The 20756-nt window shown below is 45.2% G+C and overlaps 1 protein-coding gene across 2 annotated transcripts in view; it reads left to right on the top strand.

Moving 5' to 3' along the window:
• GSN (gelsolin) overlaps positions 1–20756 on the top strand; it is a 61277-nt gene that overhangs the window by 33085 nt on the left and 7436 nt on the right. For both annotated transcript variants that reach the window (XM_054997448.1, XM_054997447.1), the window contains exons 2-10: positions 1135–1336; positions 2024–2178; positions 4717–4878; positions 7121–7270; positions 9601–9690; positions 12054–12186; positions 13162–13250; positions 15170–15385; positions 18958–19091. In XM_054997448.1, coding sequence (XP_054853423.1) covers positions 1144–1336; positions 2024–2178; positions 4717–4878; positions 7121–7270; positions 9601–9690; positions 12054–12186; positions 13162–13250; positions 15170–15385; positions 18958–19091 — 1322 coding nt within the window. In that variant the 5' untranslated portion in view covers positions 1135–1143. The remainder of the gene's footprint in view (positions 1–1134; positions 1337–2023; positions 2179–4716; positions 4879–7120; positions 7271–9600; positions 9691–12053; positions 12187–13161; positions 13251–15169; positions 15386–18957; positions 19092–20756) is intronic.

Raw genomic sequence — 20756 nt, 5'->3', positions numbered from 1 at the left:
ATGAGATCCTCAAATGCTCAGAGACGGTATACTCTAAATACCAGTTGCTGCCTAGAAGTGATAATAGGGAGAGGCTGTCGGCTTTCTGGGATATCTGGCTGGCCACTATGGAAAACAAGATGAATCAGATTGAATCAGACCAGGGCTTTCTTTCAGCGGGAACACAGTGGAACAGAGTTCCAGCACCTCTTGAAAATACTCGGCAATAGTGCGTGAAAATAATATTACTTCAAAGAATCCCATGTGTTTCTTCCTCATTTCCCTCTTGAGAGTTCCGCCACCTCTTTTCCCAGAAAAAAAATCCTGAATCAGACTATATACAGCAAAGAAAAGAAGGTGGGGGGGGGGAGAAACCCCCACAGACTCAACCCAAACAAACAGGGGAAAATACAGGGGTCAAGTTACAAAGTAAAATATTAAAATATATTCAAAATAGGTATTTATTATCAGTGTATGCAAAGTTTAAGTTAAAAACAAGCTAAAACTTTGGGCCTGAATAACAGGCCACATACATATGTTGAAAATAGGTAAACCGTTGAATATTAAAAATATTTTTAATATTGGCAACTACTATACTGTGAAGCTGTCCGTGGTCTGCTGCAACAATCAGTGTTATACCACGTAATACAAGAGGTAAAATTGATTTCTCTAAAAAATATTTCTATAGTATAGTGATTGCCAATATTTTTCTCCCCCTCTCCTTTTGCAGATTTAGATAAGAACATCAGAAGCATTTTTTATATTGGTTTCTGGATGCATGAGTGTGTTTGTTCACCATAAATATTGTACAATTGACCACTGAGGAAGGCCTTGAGGCTGAAACACATACAGTCTGTTTTAGTGTTGGCCATGTGACTGTTTCATCAACTGTATATGGAGAACGGTTTTGCCCATTTTCAACATACGTATGCAGCCTGTTGGACTATATGGTCTGATACAGCAAGCATCTTCTTATGTTCTTATGTCTAGAACATCTGAGAAAATTTCTCCTCTAGCCATCTCTTGCAAATGGAAATTGGCCTCTGGAAAAATCCTTGTGCTGGAGGCAGCGTAAAAGAGCAACTGAGTACAAAGGCCTCCTTGTACCGAGCAAACTGAACTGAGTTGTTGTTTTCCATTCTCGCCACTTCTCAGCCTGTTAGCATGGTGGAGCACGCCGAATTCCTGAAAGCTGGGCGGGAGCCTGGCCTTCAGATCTGGCGGATCGAGAGGTTCGACCTGGTGCCGGTGCCGAGAAACTTGTACGGAGATTTCTTTACTGGAGATGCCTACGTGATCCTGAACACCATCCGGCAGCGCAGTGGGAATCTGCAGTACGATCTTCATTTCTGGCTGGGTAAGGAAAACTGTTTCTGGAGAGCGATGCAGATGTACAGCTGCCTGTCTTTTCACTGCAGTTAAAAGATAGCGAGCAGGATGCAAGATCTGGCACTCCTTTTCATCATCCCCTTTCCTAAGGAGAAGGAATTCTCCAATATCAGCTTCTAAAACCCCTGCTTTTATTATTTTAAAAAGTAAAACCACAGATCACAGTTCTTTGTTATTTATTTATTGAAAACATTGCTATACTATTTTCCCACTCCATTCAGGATCCCCAAACATCCTCCAAACAAAGTAAAAAAGTTCTGTTTAGGTTTGCTTGCCAGCTTCCTGGTGGTGTGACTGGAGACCGCCCAGAATTACAACTGATCTCCAGACCATAGAGATCAGTTCTCCTGGAGAAAACGGCTGCTTGGGAGGGTGGACTGTATGTAATTATATCCTGCTAACATCCCTCCCCAAACCCCACCCTCTCCAGGCATCCCCCCCCCCCAAATCGCCAGGAATTTCCCATCTCGGAGCTGGCAACCCTTTAAAAAAGTAGATGCAGATAACAGCTTGCAAAGTGCACCCAAATGAAATGGATGGATTGATCCTGCTAGTATCCAGTTGCTGAGAAATTTTGGCTGTGCAAACTGGATGTCACTGGCAAATGACCTGATGCTCCACTGACTCTTGTGTTTCCTCCTTTTTTGGTTCCTAGGGGATCAGTGCAGCCAGGATGAGAGCGGAGCTGCGGCCATCTTCACTGTCCAGTTAGATGATTACCTTGGTGGCAAGGCTATTCAGCATCGGGAGGTGCAAGGACATGAATCTGCCACATTTCTGGGGTACTTTAAAACAGGCCTCAAGTACAAAGTAAGTGCCGCTTGGAGCAGGAGCCTGTATTTCATTAGCACAGAGTTTCTGGCCTGCCTGTCTTCTGGTGGGGGCCAAATGATGTGCTTCATTTGCTAATAGGTGGTCATAAATTCCCTTCCAGATAATTTGCAATCAGCTGAAGTGGACGGGGTAAAGAAAAGCAGTTTCCAGTAGGAGAGGGCTGGGGTGATTTTGCCAGTTGTCCAGGGAGGCAGTAAGTCTCAGAGCCAAGCTACAAGTGACGCCTGACACAGGTTGGACACTTGTCAGCTTCCCTCAAGTTTTGAAGGGAAATGTAGGCCTCCTGGTTTTACAGCTTGGCTCTCCATTACAGCTGCAAGACCAGGATGCCTACATTTCCCATCAAAACTTGAGGGAAGCTGACAAGCGTCCAACCTGTGTCAGGCGTCACTTGTAGCTTGGCTCTCACTGGGTTTGTTTTTCTGGCAGAGGAGGCAGCAACTGGTCCAGATTTTATACAACCAATTTGGAAATTAGAGTTTTTACGATCAATATACTGATCAGACCCATTCTGGTATCTGGATTGTTTCTGTATGCATCCCCGTTGCATTTCTCCCCTGCCACTTTTAACAAAGCCTCCTTGATTTGGGATAGTCAGATCAAGTACATTGTTTCAGCAGTGTGCTATTAGAAAACAACCAGAAAACAACATGTATTTATGTTGTATCACCAACCAAAAATTTGCGTATTACTCCAACTGAATGTAACACACAGTAGAGTCTTGCACAGTGGGGGGCATTCTAATGCCAAGTCTTCACAGTCAGGAACTCTAAGGCTGACATAACAAGAAACGAGAAGTAACCTGATTTAGAGGAGGGACTGTGGCTCAGCGATACAGCATCTGCCTTGCATGCAGAAGGTCCTGCGTTCAATTCCTGGCATCTCCAGCTAAAAAGATCAGATAGCAAGTAATGTGAAAGAGTTTTGTCTGAAGCCATGGAGAGCGGCTGCCGATCAAACTGACCTTGATTGACTAACAGTGAAATCCTAAGCAGAGTTACTCCAGTCTAAGCCCCTTGGTTTCACTGGGCTTAGATCGGAGTAACTCACTGGAGAAACCACCTTATATATAGTCAGACTCTTACCGTGAAATCCTAAGCAGAGTTACTCCAGTCTAAGCCCATTGGTTTCACTGGGCTTAGACTGGAGTAACTCCGCTTAGGATTTCACGGTAAGAGTCTGACTATATATAAGGCGGTTTCGTGTGTTCATGTGTCCCCTAGTCCAATCCTTGAGCATGCTGTACTAGCACCAGCCCTACCAAACTACCTGGGCTGGTAGTGATGACAATGTCATTGAAGCTCCGTAAATTTGGGGGCTGCAGCTGAGTATGTACACTGGCTGCCCACAAATTGCTTCATGTGGATACACCCAAATTTTTTTCACTAGTTTAGGTGGCAAACTTTTCACAAGATAATTGAACTGTCTTTTACCCCCATATTGTCCTCTTTATCAAGGTTTCTAAAATGTTAATTTCCCTCTTAGCGCACAGATAGCAACCGATTCACCAGTCTGCTGTTGGCCTTTGTTTTGCATCTGTTCTTGCCTCCCCCACTTCATCTTGCAAAACTTTGGCGAAGGCAATCCTCAAAAAAGGTTACATTGCTCATATACACTCCCTTTTCATATTTATTTATTTATGTCATTTATAGTCCACTTTTCTCACTGAGACTCAAGGCAGATTATACAGTGTGAGATTAGTACAACCAATATATCAGGAACATTTCCATAAACAATGCCTTAGGGTAAATAGAAGTTCACAAAGACATAGCAGTAATAGGAATCCAGTGCAACATAGTGGTGAGGTCTGTGGTTCCTATCTCATTAGTGGATCATCTGAGATCCCCTTCCTACAATATAGCCTTCCTATCTGAGTAAAAAGCCTTTTTGAATAATGTACCAATAATGTTAGTATTTTTCACTGGGGCATGTAGCTTTCTGGACCCACGGACCTTCTTTCTGCTTGTGCTCTTCTTCATTTGTTATGGAGGTCTACTCTGTAGAGCTGTTCCTCTAGTGCTAAGCACTTTTGGGCTCCCTGGAAGCCATATTGAGGGAGCAAAAGTGCCTAGCTTGAGAGGCACCTGCGTTCTGCATTGGAGGGCCTCTGCAATGGACAAAGAGGAGCACAAGAACCTCAAACTTCAATTGATGCTTTACTTAAAAGTATCCAAAATTTACTTAAAAGTATCCCCAAATTCATTGTTAAAAATTTACAAATCACACAAGGATGGTATGCTTGCATAGTTAATGGTTAAAGTTGTGCCTCCAAACAATAACAATGAAGGGACACCAGGAGAGACCTAATCTTTAAAATCCCAGTAACTATTTATCCGACAGAAGCAACAGCCATTCACCCAAAAGAAGATCTGCGCTTAGGCTGGAAAATCCATCTTTATCCCCCTTGGCTGTCAAAGGTCCTTTCCCATTGAGAACTGGTCTGGTACTCAGGTAGGTCCATCCAAGTTTCTCAGCTTGGCACGGGACTAATTCATTTTCTCTCCGGTTTTCTAGGCTGGTGGCGTCGCTTCTGGGTTCCGGCATGTTGTTCCCAATGAAGTGACTGTCCAGAGGCTTCTCCAGATCAAAGGCAGGCGAACGGTACGAGCAACGGAGATCCCTGTCACCTGGGACAGCTTCAACACTGGAGACTGCTTCATCTTGGATCTGGGCAGCGTAAGTATCTTGCAGCTTCCACACACACAAACATTTTGCAGCTTAAATACAGGGCTGGCTGGAGGCCGTGCGAATAGCACGGAGGGCTGGGAGGCCACCTGTGGGCCTCAGTAGGGCAGGTGAGTGGCGCGGGCAGCCTCCCAGCTGTCAGCGTTGCTGCCGCTCTGCTGGTGGCACGCACACCCTGTGTGATGATGTCACCTGGGACAGCTTCAACACTGGAGACTGCTTCATCTTGGATCTGGGCAGCGTAAGTATCTTGTAGCTTCCACACACACAAACATTTTGCAGCTGAAATACAGGGCTGGCTGGAGGTTTTTAGAGATCCACAGGCTTGTCTGTGGGTTCCACCATCACATTTTCCTCCCTAGTTGTAGCTCTTTTCTCCTCCTAAAAATTTTAGCCTCTTTCCCCTCTAATCATCTGTCGTGTCTCCCCACTCCATGAATGACTATAACACCCCCTTCCCATGGCTTTATTTTTCCTTCAGTTACAGGGCTGGATCGAGGGGGGGCTGGGGGTGGGAGTCTGCCCCCGGCACCGCCAAAGAGGGGGCGCCGGGCACAGCTGCCAGCCATCAGGAGCATGCTGGCGGCAGCACAGGCAGCTGAGTGGCCACCCAAACCATTCGCCTGCCCAGCAGGACAGGGAGTGTGCGGCAAGCTGGCCACCCCCTCAGATGGGCAGGCAAATGGCACGGAGGGCTGGGAGGCCACCTGCACTACTCGCCTGCCTCGCAGGACAGGGAGAAAGTGGCAAGCTGGCCACCCCCCTCAGTGGGGCAGGTGAGTGGCACGGGCAGCCTCCCAGCTGTCAGCATTGCTGCCGCTCCGCTGGTGGCATGCACGCCTGGGAGCACGCATGTGTGAGGGCAGCCAGACTTGGGTTGTCCCGAGGGCTGGGAACCCTAGATCCGGCCCTGTTCAGTTATAGCCATGCCTCTTCCTCTCACTTGCATCAATGTGGGAGGGAGCATAGTGTGACTTTCTGGCACAACTTTTACCCCGTCAGGAACAAGAAAGTCACCACAGTGTTATGGGGAGCCTCCAGGCTGAATGTGGGGAGTACCTGGAGGAGGCCACAGAGCACAATTCTCATGCATGCTACTTTCTCCCCAGCCTTCTGGACTCCTTGCATTTGGCCTACCGGTCTCTGTGCCAAACTGTGGGCCTCAATGGGTGCCTCAGTATGCCAGCCCCGAAACAGGCCCTGTTTGAATTGGGGCAGGACTGGGGGACAAACACCCCTTTATTACCTGGAATGGTTTTCAAACAGGCTGCTGCTGACTTTACAATCACTAGATATTAGAAAAATACAATTATATAGTTGATGCTTTCCACAATACAAATAGTCAGTCATGACTTGATGCTAGCTTAGGGTTGCCAACTCTGGGTTGGAAAATTCCTGGAGATTTGGGAGTGGAGCCTGGGGGAGGGCAAGGTTTGGGGAGGGGTGTGAGCACCACAGGGATGTAATGCTGTAGAATCTCTACTCCAAAACACCTATTTGCTCCATGAGATCTGATCTCTGTCATCTGAAGATCGGTTGTATATCTGGGAGATCTCCAGGTCCCGCCTGGTGATTGGCAACCCTATGCAAGCTCCTTCTGCAACCCAAACATTCTTTTCCAGCTCCTCCTATAAAAATGCTCCTGCCTGAAGTATCCTAAGCTTGAGGCATTTGCTGGCGTTGAGAGTATGCAATTGGTCTGGACAATTTTTTTATTTTTAATACTTCTTATTTTATTGTTAAGCTTAAAATCCCAATAGAAAGGGAAGAGAAAAGAGAAAAAAAAGAAAAAGAAATAATGAAGGAGAGGAAAAGGGAGAGAAAAAGAAGAGAACAAAAATTAAAAAGAACAAAGAAAAATAATACATTTTCCATTTTTCTCTACAACATCTGTCATATTTTTTTCTGCGAAAAGAGGTGGTGGAACTCAGTGGGTTGCCCTTGGAGAAAATGGTCACATGGCTGGTGGCCCCGCCCCCTGATCTCCAGACAGAGAGGAGTTTAGATCGCCCTCCACTCGGCGGCACGGAGGGCAATCTCAACTCCCCTCTGTCTGGAGATCAGGGGGCGGGGCTACCAGTCATGTGACCATTTTCAAGAGGTTCCGGAACTCCGTTCCACCACGTTCCAGCTGAAAAAAAGCCCTGCTCTTTGCTTCATAAAGAAACCAGTTTTCCCACCCCATGTGAAGATAGTATTCATCTCTTCTTGTTCCTTGCTTTGTGTCCTACAGAATATCCATCAGTGGTGTGGCTCTCAGAGTAACCGGTTTGAAAAGCTGAAGGCCACGCAGGTCGCTAAGGGCATCCGAGACAACGAGCGAAGTGGCCGCGCCAGGGTCTACGTCATAGATGAAGGTTCAGAGAGGGAAGAGATGCTTCAGGTTATTATTGATTTCCCCATGGATTTCAGCTTCATTTCACATTCATCTTAAGTTTGTGCTGTAACCCACCATGGAAGCCAGTGTGATATATTGGATACCATTTTAGTGCAGGCAGAGGGGCTTGCTGGATGGCTTTGGGCAAGTCCATCTCTGTCACTCTTGGCTTCCTCAGGGGTTTCTTGTGTGAACGAAATGAGAGAGCACATTGCTTCGAGCTGTTTGTAGGAATGATATAAATGGATGGGTGAAACAAGCCATCCTTGAGGCCAAATCGCACATTACATGGGAGAGCCGCAACAGAGACACACAAATTTTGGTTGGTACATTTGTTCTCTGCAATGCAGTGATGGAGGAACAAATTTGCAATTTGGAGGGAATGTTTAGTCATTTCTCCCCAACTAAATAGAATCCTCCAAAATGTTAGTCCAACTGTGTGTGTGTTTGTGGGGGCGGGGGGGAATGCAAGTACCTTCATTTTATTTCCTAAAGGGCAGAGGGGAACTTGGACGTGGCAATTTAGATAGAAATGCTAGAAGGAAAGGATTAAGAACCTACTTGCTTTCTTCATCTCTGCTGTGAACAAATTTGCGGACTGTAAACTAGACCCAAAAGAGCATCCAGAGGTAGAACTAAAATCTCTGGATCTAATGAAACTAATTTTAAATGCTGATTTTTTTTTTGGTATTACTAATCTCTTAAAGTGCCAAGTGCTGCACGTGATTAGCACCTGGCACTTTAAGAAATTAGTAATACAAAAAATCAAAATTTAAAATTAGTTTCATTAGATCTAGAGATTTTTGTTCTACCGCCGGATACTCTTTTGGGTCTAGTTTACAGTCTGGTATTACTGGTGGAGCCCATCAAGGTTAGCAGTGAACAAATTTGCAGCAAGGCATGTCAGTACAAAAGAAATGAAAAGAAAATAGGGGATTCTCAGGACTAACCTAAGCAGAGGTATACCCTTCTAAGGCCATTGATCTCCTGCGTAGTGTGTACTTGGGCTTCAAGCCAGGTTTTCTTAATCAGTAACTAAAGAACTCGCCACTTCAAAGCTTGTGACAGTTCCTAGCAACACATCCCTTTCCTCTCTGGCAACATGAATTGCTATGCTTGTGAAAGGGAACCATACGGTCCCTTGTATCTCCCCATCTTTAGAAAATCGCTGTTATCATTATGGAACTCTTAGCTTCCCAAAGTGCTCAGAACAATTTCTCTTCAGCTAAATCTCCTATCCTGAAACCAGCACTTATACTAAGTTTGTTGGCCAGCCAAGTAGGTTGGCCAGCAGGCCAATTGAAGGCAAAACATGAAGGTAAAAGGCCTGGTCTCTTCCCATGACTGCCTTATAAGCCTGTACCCTCCAATACTCTGCAGATGAAAATGGGGGCATGATTGTAACACCCCAGTTCTCATGCAAAGGATCACTGCCTAATCTCTCCTCCCTCTGGCAGAAGGCTGTGCTTCTCTGGAGGACTGGATCAGGTATTTCAGGGTGGTCCCCATCTCTAACTTTGAGGAGGCTGACTGGGGCTCTGTTCAATCGATTGAGAGACCTAGATGGGCCAGCTGGCATTTAGGAAAACAGGAGGGCTGCACCAGTCCCTAAGACGCAAGAAGGCAAGGCCAAATGCCAATGGTGCAGTGGGAAAATGAAGATTCAGTGAATGGAAACCAAAAATCCACCTAGCATTTGCCAGTGGGTTCAACGTGATCAGTGGCAGTCAGTTACCAACCACTGTTGGTGTCTTTTAGTTTATCATCAAACCCTTCAGATTTCTGAAAACTGTTTACTTTGAACACTACAAGATTTTAAAATATTATTGTATTTGTGGATCATTTGTGTTTGATGATACGTTCACTACTACATTTTCCTCCATGTGGCAGGGCTGGTTTACATGTGCAGTGGAATGCACATGTGGTAGCATAGGCCATAATGCTTCAGGAGGCAGCTGCTGATTTTGTTTTCCCACATGAAAAACTTTCTTGGAACTGAAGAATAGCATCTCAGGGAGAAAGGTGCTAAACCAGCTCATTTCTTGCTATGCTACTTTTCTCCTTGCAGGAAGCATTCGACAATTTGAATCTTCCCAAATCTGTTCGTACTGAATCTGATTTCCTAAAGATTCTGTGTTGTTTATTGCTCCCCCTCCCATACCACTTTTTATAGCTAGCCTCTTAACACAACAGGTGTAAGTCTGGTCACTGGGCTGAGGCATGAATTTGCTGATGGTTTTCTCATGTGGATCTTGTTTCTTCTGTGAGAGCATCTGGAGAGCAGAGATTCAGCAGCTTTGATCATTTTTTCTTCCTCCCTGTTCTTGGTCTTCCAGGTCTTGGGACCCAAGCCCAGCCTTCCCGAGGGCACCACTGATGATGGACAGGCGGATGCATCCAATCGGAGGTTGGCCAAGCTGTACAAGGTATAACCCAAACAGATACCAAGGGGAGGGGCAGCTGATAAGTTATCTCTGAAGGGTACAAAGGGCAGACAGAGAGTCTCACTTCCTTGTCCCTGATGGGCTTAGAGCAGATTGCAAGCTGGGAAAACTGTCAACATTGCCCCTCATTAGTTTATTTCCTTTTTCTTGTTGCCTTTGGCAGTTTTTAGCAAGACAAGAACCAGTTGAATCTAATTGATAATATGAACATAACACTGTCTGTGAATGTTGGGGCATTATTTATTTATTTGAGAGTGCATACTGCTATCCATGTGAATGGCACTCTACAGAATGCAAGCGGTCCCTGTGCAAAGGAGCTTAAAATCTGAAACTGAAGGCAAGAAAATGGGATCGATGGGAAGAATATATATTTAATCTAGGATCTGATTAGAATTTGGGAGGCCCGGGTTTGAATCCCCACTTTGTCATAAAATCTAACTGGTTCACGTTGGGCCACTTGCTCTCTCAATTTAACACACCTCATGAGCTTGTTGTGAGGATAAAATGGAGCAGAGAACAATCTTGTAAGCCTCTCTTGGGTTTCCATTGGGGAGAAATGCAGGATATAAATTAATAATGTGCTGTGGCACAGCAGTCAAGAGAATGAGGTGGTCGGATGGATTGGCTTGCTTCAGCCTGCACCAAGAGGATCACATTTAGGAATGCCCTCCTCCACCCCCTTCTCCATGTTGAAAAATCCTCAAAAATAGAGGACCTACACAGCAAGCAAAGATAACCTTTCTCCCTGCTGGGCTGGTTTCTCCATTTGCATGGCGTTTTTTGCCATACAAAAGGGCATTCCGAACTGGAATCCAACCTTGGCCGTCGCAGCCCGTTCTACCACCCCATTCTCCTGCATGTGTGAACAAGGCCTCATCCGTGTCAGTAAGGAAGTTGTATCAAAGGCTTTACTGGGAGGGTAGGATTTAAGGAAAGATCTGAAGAAAGTAAGAAATGGCATCACGCAGTTGCTTTACAGATGTGGTATATATGGTGCTTTTTAGAGGAATGTTAGCCAAAAAATAGTTTATAATCTAAATTTAGACAGGTGGGGCCAAAGGGGGAAAAGAGTGAGACAGTGAATATGAGTACTAGGAATGATTACCTGGAGTCGAACCAAAGTCTTGATAGAAGACATGGGTTTTGAGTGGGCATTTGAAAGAAAAGGCCTGATAGAGTTCTGCGGAGGCATAAGAAACCTGTGATGTGATCCCTGCACAGGTATGTGTGTTTGTGAAAGAGGGAAATACCTGCGTGAATTATATTCTTAAAATAAGGCACTGTTCTCATCAAATCTGCAAAGGCCTTCAGCCTTTACTCACTTAAGCACACCACAGGGTTTAATACTGTGCTTTGACTCAGTAACAGATTTTCCCCTTGTTTTTAACCCCTTGGACGTCCAGCCTGTGGAAGAATTTTGTCTAACTCAAAAACTTGTATACTGTATTTGCGAGCAGTGGTTGATTCTAATCCAGGCAGTGTTTTGCTGACTGAATTTTTTAAAATGAGTCTAGAGGGAAGGTTGGTTTTAATTCAGATTAGTTTACTGAATTTTTTTTAATTTATAATTTTTATTTTATTTATTTTTTTGTAGAGGAGAACATACAACAACAAAATAACACAATAATAATAATATACCACAACAACGTATCCAGCTAACAATAACTAACTATGATTACTTGGGTTTGAGATAGACATTTCTCTAGCCCATTCTGTATTCTTCAAGCGGGTCACAATTTCTTCTCTTCATGAGTACATCAGTTGTTGATAATCACCTTTAGGAATAGCATATTTTGCTGTTTTGTTGTTCTAGAATTGGGAACCACTGTTCTAGAAAACAGGATATATATTTCTGGTTTTCGTAGTAAGCTAGACGATCTGCTATTTTTTCCATTATACAGTAGTCCCAGATTCAGTTGTACCAGTCAGTAATTGATGGAGTTGTTTTCTGTTTCTACTGAATCTTCTTCACTTTTGTTTGGCTCATTAAATGCCTAAATAATTGCCACGAATATCTATTTTCTGGGCAATATGCGCTGCTCCAAATAGCAGCTAGGGATAATTGTGAGTGGGTGAGGGGCTGCCTGCTCTCAGGTGGTCTTTCCCAATATGAAGCACGTTCAGGCTGAATTTGAGAATAGCTCACAGTCCTTAGGCAGACTTTGAGTGTCATGCTTGGAAAAAGTTAAGAGATAGAGGGAAGAGTATCTTTGTGCTTACATAGAATGCCTCCTCTCCTGCGCTCTTGTGACTAAAATCCAGATAAAAGTTTGTGGGGTGGTGGTAGAGGCTGTGTTTATCTTTTTCAAACAGTTCAACATGTCTACTCTGCTGCTCCGTCACAGGTGTCTAATGGTGCAGGGACTATGGCGGTCTCTCTGGTAGCGGATGAGAACCCATTCTCCCAGGCTGCCTTGACTTCAGATGACTGCTTTATTCTTGACCATGGCACCAACGGGAAGATCTTTGTCTGGAAAGGTAAAGGGAGGGAGTATGGCTGAACCAAAATGTATGATAGCTGGTGCACGTGATGTGTTCCTGCGGAGAGTATATACATGTATATACGGTGCTTTATTGAGCACCGGTGTGAATTTTCTGTATGCGTTTTCATAGGGTTACTTTGTGGGTATGACCATGAAAATTGCCAGGCGGGGTCAGAGCAAAGATCTGTCTGTGCCAGGGTATTGTTGACCACAGGGGCCAGTGTGATGCCCCTGGAAGCTTGCAAGTGGTGCACAATAGTGACAGTCATTTCAATCGTTTATCCTCATTTTCTGTTTCTTGGGTGTCCACTGCCTCTGTGTATGGAGGTTCTGTTTAGTTATCATGCCTAATAGCTGTTGTGAGACCAATCCTCCAAAAATTTGCCTAATCCTTTAAATATGCCTCTGCAAGTCGACCTGATTAGCATCTTGAGGCAGCAAATTCCTATGTTAATTATGGCTTGTGCAAAGAGCTATTTCTTGTTGTCTGTCCTAAATCTACTGCCTATCACCTTCGTAAACAATGCAATCCTAAGCAGAGTTACTCCAGTCTAAGCCTATTGATTTCAATGGGCTTAGACTGGTGTAACTCTGTTTAGGATTGCACTGTAAGTTACCCTAACTTCTGGTATAGGAGTGTGGAAAGTTGTTCTTCCTGTGTATGTCATGCATGTTTTTATAAACCTTTCTCATGTTCCTTTTCCAGTACCATCTTATGCGAGGCATTCCTGCTCTCTTTCACATAGGGGAGAATGCCTCTTCTAGATGGTGGCTGCTGAGACTTCTGCATGTGTCGCCTAAAAGCAAAATTTTCCTTAGAGCTATTGTTTTGTTTGTATTCAAACGCACACTGATTTGATCAATTAATTGATTGGCTAGCCCACGTATGATTGATCAACTAAGATTTTTTTTTAAATTCTGTGACTGCCTAAAACAGATCAGTGCTCTCACATACCTGTTCTAACCATAGGTAAAAATGCCAATGCTGAGGAAAGGAAGGCAGCCCTGAAAACCGCCTCAGAATTCATCACCAAGATGGGCTATCCCCGGCACACACAGGTGAGGGTCAAAGGAAAGGAGATTGTCCTTCAGTTACAGTCTTCTACCTTAATTAAACATGGCTGATAAGAAATGAGGGTTCTAGGAAATCCCAAAAGTCCCCTTTAAAGGAGGAAAGTAGTGGGGAAGAGACCGTGGAATGTCAGCATAGTGTAGCAGGTAAGTATTGGCTAAGGGCCAAATTCGAATTCCCAAACAGCCATGAAACTCGCTGGCTGACCTTAAGACAGTCACAGTATATCTCAGCCAAATCTACCTCACAGGTTGTTGTAAGGATAAAATTGGGGAGGGGGAACCATCATGATTGTCCTCTGAGCTCCCTGGAGAAGGAGGGGATAAAAATCTAGTATAGTAGAATGAGACGGTAAAGAACATATCTGAGACTGAAACTCTGCATTGATCGATGGAATTGGACTCAAAACCCAAGCTAGCTTTGTTATACTAGTTGACAGGCCAATTCAGCTGTGTAAGCAGAGAGTGCCTCTGAGGCAATGCTCCCTCTCCTGCAATTTTCTGCTTATAAAATGGGAATGATTCATTACCTGCCTCAGAGTATATGGAAGTGGGCAAGTCCATAGTCACTTCTTCCATAGTACCTAAGAGGTGTAGGACTTTATAATGAAAGGTGACTAGGACTGTGGGCTTCTGACCCTTGTAATGTTTTGTATGTTATGTCAAGGGCAATACGCTTTGTGGCTCCTCTGTTCTTATCACAAGATGGTGGCTTGTGCCTCAGGCTTGTTCCTGAGATGTACCCCAGAAAATAGTTTGGCCAATGCTTTAAATCTGACCTTTCTCTGAGATGTTTGTGTTCACCTCTGAGGGGAATGTTTCTCCCCGTTATCCGAAAGCTAATGCCCTCTTTCTCCAGAATACCTTGAATTCTCCTCAAGCTCCATCTGCACCACCGACTTAAACAAGTTTAACAACAATTCCCCCTCTGCAGTGATTTCTGGGGATTTCTGGGGATTTCTGGGAATTGTAGCTCTGTGACATGGCAGCTCCTCAGCTCCCTCCTCAAATTTCAGTTCCTTGGATTCTTTGTAGAAGGTCGTGAGAATTAAACTGGTGTAAGGCTCATCTAAGTTGTCAGCATAAATATCCCCTTAAACTGCTTCGACTTTCCTGGTTATAAACCAGTTTAACAGTCATAACTATATGTGGCACCCTGACCTGGATAGACCAGGCAAGACCAATCTCATCAGATCTCTGAAACTAAGCAGGGCTGGCCTTAGATAGCGATTGGATGGGAGACCTCCAAAGAAGACCAGGGTTGCAGAGGCAGGTAATGGCAAACCACCTCTGTTAGTCTCTTGCCTTGAAAACCCCAGCAGGGGTTGTCGTAAGTCAACTGTGACTTGACATCCCTTTCCACAACCACCAACTCTATGTGGCATTGGAATTCCATAGCTAGAATGTCAAATGTGTTTGTTTGACACTAAAAACCAGCTGCAAGAAGACATATGGACTGGGGCCATGATGCTTGGGGAAAGTGGGGGTTTAACTCTTCTTGGGGGTCTATTTACCAAATCAAAAATAGCCTCCTTGGACTGGAAAGCACAATATTGGTCTTTCCCTCTGCAGGAGCTTAGAGAAGCTCTTGTCGGGGAGAGCTTTTTAGACAAAGGGAGATGGGAATGGGGGTGTGACACAGCAGCAAAAGTTAAGTGCCCTTTCTCTAGTGCCACGGTCCAAATCCATGTTGGCTTTTTTTTAAGGGCTACTTTGCACGTGTGGATTTCCATTGCTGGAACTCAGTCACCTGTACTTTGGCCCCAAGACCCATTTGTGAAAATGTATTTATTTTAAGCGTTTATATGGCAACCTTTTCAGAAACCTGATCAAGGCCCTCAGGAATCTCTTAGGAATTTAGCTCAGGGTGAGACTGTCCCTGCTCAGAGTTCTTTGCTTTGCTTCAGATCCAAGTCCTTCCAGAGAGCGGTGAGACTCCCCTGTTCAAGCAGTTCTTCAAGAATTGGCGGGACAGGGACCAGACGGAGGGCCTGGGAGTGGCATACATCTCCGGTCACATAGCCAAGATCGAGAAGGTGCCTTTTGATGCTGCCACACTGCACACCTCCCCGACGATGGCTGCCCAGCATGGTATGGAAGACGATGGCTCTGGGAACAAACAGGTAACTGAGGCAGGAGGAGCCCAGATTTCACTCAGTGTTTGAGATTGCTTGCTCTAGAAATGATGACAGTGGGATTGAAGACCATTGACATTGCCTAAAAGACCACCAGCGATCCGCAGACCACATTTTCTGAACTTCTTGTGGTCTGAAAGCATATAATGCTTGTTGAAGTAGAGAAGAGTTGGTGTCTGGATGGCAGGACTCCTGGAGTTCCAGTAAACATTGCCATGAGTTTCATGATGGAAGAAAGGCAATGCAATCCTAAGACAAAAAAAGCAAACCATGTTGCCAACGACTCACTTTTTATCCCCATGCAGGAGCACTCTGCAGGGATAAGAACTGAGTCAGTGGCAATGTGATTTGCCTTCCTGCTGCCTCCTTGGGGCTTCTAGAGGCCCAGGAAGGTCCAGTGTGGTAGTGGCCCCAAGCAGGACAGGGCAGTGCAACAGGCCCTAGAGTAGTCCTGCGCTCCACAGTGGGCTGATTTCAGCCCATTTGAGGCCGAATTGGGCCCATTTGGGGCCGAAAGCAGCACACTGTGGAGTGCAAGAGCACTCCAGGGCCTGTTGCGCTGCCCTGGCAGCATTCCTGCGTTCCGCAGCAGGCTGATTTGGGGCCCAAACAGGCCCAATTTGGCATCAATTGGGCCAGAATCGGCCTGCTGCAGAGCACAGGAGTGCTGCTGGAGCAGTGCGACGAGCCCTGGAGTGCTCCTCTGCTCTGCAGTGGCCAGATTTCAGCCCATTTCGGGGCCCATTTGGAGGCCCAGGAAGGCCTGGCACTGGCCTGGTGCGGAAGCGGCCCTGAGCAGGCTGGGGTGGTGCAACAAGACCTGGAGTGCTCCTGTGCTCCACAGTGGGCTGATTTCAGCCCATTTCAGGCTGAATTGGGCCCTTTTGGGCTGGAATTGGCCCTCTGTGGAGCACAGAGCACTCCAGGGCCTATCGCGCCACCCCTGCAGCGTTCCTGTGCTCTGCAGCAGGCGGATTTTGTCCACAAACGGGCCAAAATTGGCCCACTGAGGAGTGCAGGAGTAATTTTTAAATGGGCTTGGTCGCTAGTGAGACAATAACTGTGTCACACAGCAATTTTATTTCTGTAACACAGACAAGAAGTCATGGTAGTGTGTGTGTTTTTAAGCAAAATCACATACAAGATTAGAGCAGAAGACTAACCACGCTGGATCAGATTGATGGTCCTTGAAGTCCAGCATCCTGTTTCCAACAGCGGCTGGAACAAAACCACAGGCAAGCTGGGCTGTTTCCACACGGCTTACCTTGTTCTGGAAAACAGCGAAATCTTGCACGAAATCATGCAAGAAGACGCTGTTATCACGCGATTTTGCTGTTTTCTGGAACATTTGGCTATCATGACAAATAGCCAACCATATATATGTTATGTGCCATCCAGTTGCAACCAGCTTATGGCGACCCTAGCAAGGGACTTTCAAGGTAAGTGTGAAGTAGCCATTGCCTTCCTTTGCAGAGTCTTCCACCCTGCTTAGCTTCTGAGATTTAATGAGACTGCGCTATAACATGCTGCCTTCCCTCCCAATAGCCAGCAATAGTTTGAGATAAATCTGACCAACCCATTTAAAAGTCCATCTAAGCCAATGGCCATCACCACATCTCTTAGCAGTGAGTTCCACAGATCAGCTATCCATTGCAAAAAGTAGGTACTTCCTTTTTGTCTTATACCAAGTGAGACCATTGGTCCACCAAGGTCAGTATTAACTGCTCTGACTGGCTGCAGTTCTCCAGGATCTCAGGAAGGGGAAAGTCATTCCCAATACCTGCTACCTTAGATCCTTTTGGTTGAGAGGCCAGGGATATAGTGTTACTCTTACAGTTTCTGCGGTCATGCGTTGTCCTCATGATAAAGCTGAGCATCTTTTGCTCTGGATGTTTAAGTCTCAGCTAAGTTTTATTTCAAGCCAAGGCATGTCAGTGAGATGTTCTCATGGGTTTTACCATTTCCCCCCAGGAGGTGGCTCTGCAGGCTGTATTGTGTATCCAGCTAAATAGCTGTATTGGCCAACACAAAATCCAGAAAAAAATATAAAGTCATGTAATACCTTTTTATTAAGGCCAATCCAGTGGCGCAAAACATTAGGCAAGTTTTTGGGTTCTATAGAACCCTTCATCAGGCAGGAAGGAGGGGAAAAAGCAAATGTTCCAGGGCCAGATCTTAAGACCTTGTCGTGCCACCTTTGATGTTGGACACTGGCAGCCTCGCGGTTTGATTGCTGTAGGTGTTAATAGATTACAGCACCTGCATTCTGGGAAGAAGAAACAAATATTATAAGAGCAGGGGGCGGCAGACAATGTGTCCAGACAGCTACATCAAAACTATTGGTTGTGCAATTGAACAAAACCAGAAGTGCAAGGAGATGTGTGGGGCTGGAATAGGGGTAGGCAGAGGAAGTTTGAAAGCTTTGCAGCCGTTGTCTTGCTACAATTCCTAGCCAATTCTCCAATTAAATTTTTAATTTTTTGCTGGCTCCTTCCTAATATCCTACAGTGCCATCCTAAGCAGAGCTAAGTCCATTGAAATCAACAGACGTAGAAGGGGTTAACTGTCCTTCAGGCAGCACTTCTACTCAGCAGTTTAGAACAGCAGAGATCAGAAGTCAGGATGGCACCGTTCCTGCGGTTTATAGGAGCGTGGAGAGCCATCATGGAAATGCTGTATAGTAACTGCACGTGCATACATGCAGAATTCAACAAGGGGAGCAGAGATTGCAGAAAAACCCGAGATGTTTCTTAATTTCTAGCTGTGTTGTTATTATCACACCAGCACCATGTAGTGGCTAGAGTGATGAACTAAGATCTGGTTCAATTTCCCACTTTGCCATGGAAACCTGCTTGGGTGACCTTGGGCCAGTCACACATCCTCAGCCTAACCTACCTCACAGGGCTGTTGTGAGGGAAAAAATGGAGGAGGGGGAAATGTTGTAAGCTGCTGTGGGTCCCCATTGGGGAGAAAAGTAGGATATAAATGAAGCAAAATAAAATATTCTTAAAAAGTAGATATCCTTACCTTGCTGTCCTTGTCAGCAGGACCCAAAGCAGGCTACAACATGGTTCTTCTGGCCTTCATTTTATCTTCACAACAACCCTGCAGGTTAGGTTAGACTGAGAGAGAGTGACTAGTCCAAGGTCACCCAGAAGGCCTCCAGAGTGCAGTGAGGATTCAAACCTGGGCCAGTGCTATCCTAAGCAGGTTTACTCAGAACCTTACTGAGCTCTGCTCAATGGAGCTTACTCACAGAATGTGTTCTTAGGATTGCACTGTGGGAGAGAACAAAACTGTTAACCAAGCAAGCGCTAGGTTTACAATGCATACAAGACAGAGGAAGTTCAGTTCCCTGTCTTTTGGCCTATCAACGGCTTACAGCAGTCTGGGAAGACTATTTTTGTTTCAGGAGACAGAGCATCATGTGTAATTTTGCCTTTAGGTTATACTTACTGTCCGCTCTACGTTTACAATCTGAGAAATAAGCAGCTCCTTCTTTGAAAGGAAAAAGGTGTTCTCGTACTAATTTGAAATGATCCCTTCTCTTTTGCACCCAGATCTGGAGAATAGAAGGTTCTGCCAAAGTGCCTGTAGACCCTTCAAACTATGGCCAGTTCTACGGCGGAGACAGCTACATCATCTTGTATGATTACCGGCATGGAAACAAGCAAGGGAAAATCATCTATACTTGGTAAGTAGATTCCCTTTAAAGCCCAGAAAATGAAAAACTTTCTGTCCTGTCTTCTTAGCCCATATGGGGACCCTCAGTGCAGCTAAGGGTAACAAAATCAGTATCCAGACACTAAATGAGAAACATCTGGCAACATTAATGAAGACAACATTAAACATTAAAAACACCAGCTCACTAAAGTGCAACAAGATCTGCATGTCCCCAACAGGAACACAGAAAAATCAGGCAGATTTCTAGGTCAGGTCAGAGGTATGTGGAAATGAACACCACTTGAGAACCAACATGGTGTAGTTGTTAGACAGGAACTTCAGATGGGGACTTGGGAGACCCATTTTTAAATCCCCATTTAGCCATGAAGTTCACTGGATGAGCTGGGTCCTATCACTCATTCTTAGCTTGGCCTACCTCACAGGGTTGTTATGAAGATAAAATGGAGGAGGGGAGAATCACATACCCTGAACTTCCAGAAAAAAGGGTGGAATCAAATTGAATGAGAAAAATAAATAGATAGGCCTGCAGCCTGGCTGGGAAGGAGCTAAGGGGGCTTTCTTAGAAAGGCTCTGTCATCTGAGCCTCCCCACCATACTTACACAGTGTAGGCTATCTGTGGATTTCTTGAGCATGCAGGCAGACTCCTATAGCAGGTGGTCCTCAAGGCATACAGGCTTGAAATTGCTTGGAACTTTAAATGTCAAAACTCACACTTTGAACTGGAGTATTAACCTATAAAGCCCTATGCGGACTGGGACCTGCGTATCTTTGGGACTGCCTCTCCCTATATGTACCCCAGAAGATGCTCCGATCTGGAGACAAACAGCTATTAATGGTCCCTGGCCCCAGGGAGGCCTGCCTAGCATCGACCAGAGCCAGGGCCTTTTTGGTCCTGGCTCCAACCTGGTGGAACGTTCTGTCAGACGAGACCAGGACCCGGCAGGATTTGTTATCCTTCCACTGGGCCTGTAAGATGGAACTGTTCCACCAGACGTATGGTTGATGCTGGGCAGGGCCCCCACCGGCCGAATTGAATTAGAATGCTCCCTATCAGAACATCCACCTCCAAACCCTTTCCCTTTAAGACATTTTTCAGTGACGTTTATGAATGTAATCCTCCCTGAGCCTGCCAGTGTAGGGAGGATAGAAATTGAAATAAGTAAATAAATAAAATGGAAAGCCAATGAAGATGGTACAATTTGTGCCAGAGAGAAAGGTCCCGGTTAATGCTTGGGATTTGCTGCTGCTTCCAACCCCTTTTTAAAGGCAGCCCTCAAACTGGGAACCTGGTTTGGGGGAGTCGGGGGTCAAGGCCCCAAACTTTTCAGTGTGAATCTCTTTCTTTCTCCAAGGGTCCTGGTAGCACTGGTATGAACCATCTCAGCTGAGACCATGACCCGAAGTTGAATGCATTAGTGGATTTTTCCTCTTATCAGTTCAAAGGAATCATTCCAGCTAATTGTGAACACTCTCGGGAATGAGGAGTATTTTCCATCCCTTGAGATTAGAATTTGTTCCAGTCTCTTTCCAACTAAAATAAATGTTATATCCAGACAATTTTTTAGGAAAGCAGTTACCATTTCTATTCTATACCACCTCTGCTAAGGTAATTTGCAGAAATTCTGCCAGGTGATGTTCCATAGGCATTTATAGATATTAGCCAAAACGATGAGC

Source organism: Eublepharis macularius, chromosome 14 (assembly GCF_028583425.1).
Source record: "Eublepharis macularius isolate TG4126 chromosome 14, MPM_Emac_v1.0, whole genome shotgun sequence".
Lineage (NCBI taxonomy): Eukaryota > Metazoa > Chordata > Lepidosauria > Squamata > Eublepharidae > Eublepharis > Eublepharis macularius.
The sequence above is the reverse complement of the archived record's forward strand: the minus strand, read 5'-3'. Positions and strand labels throughout refer to the sequence as shown.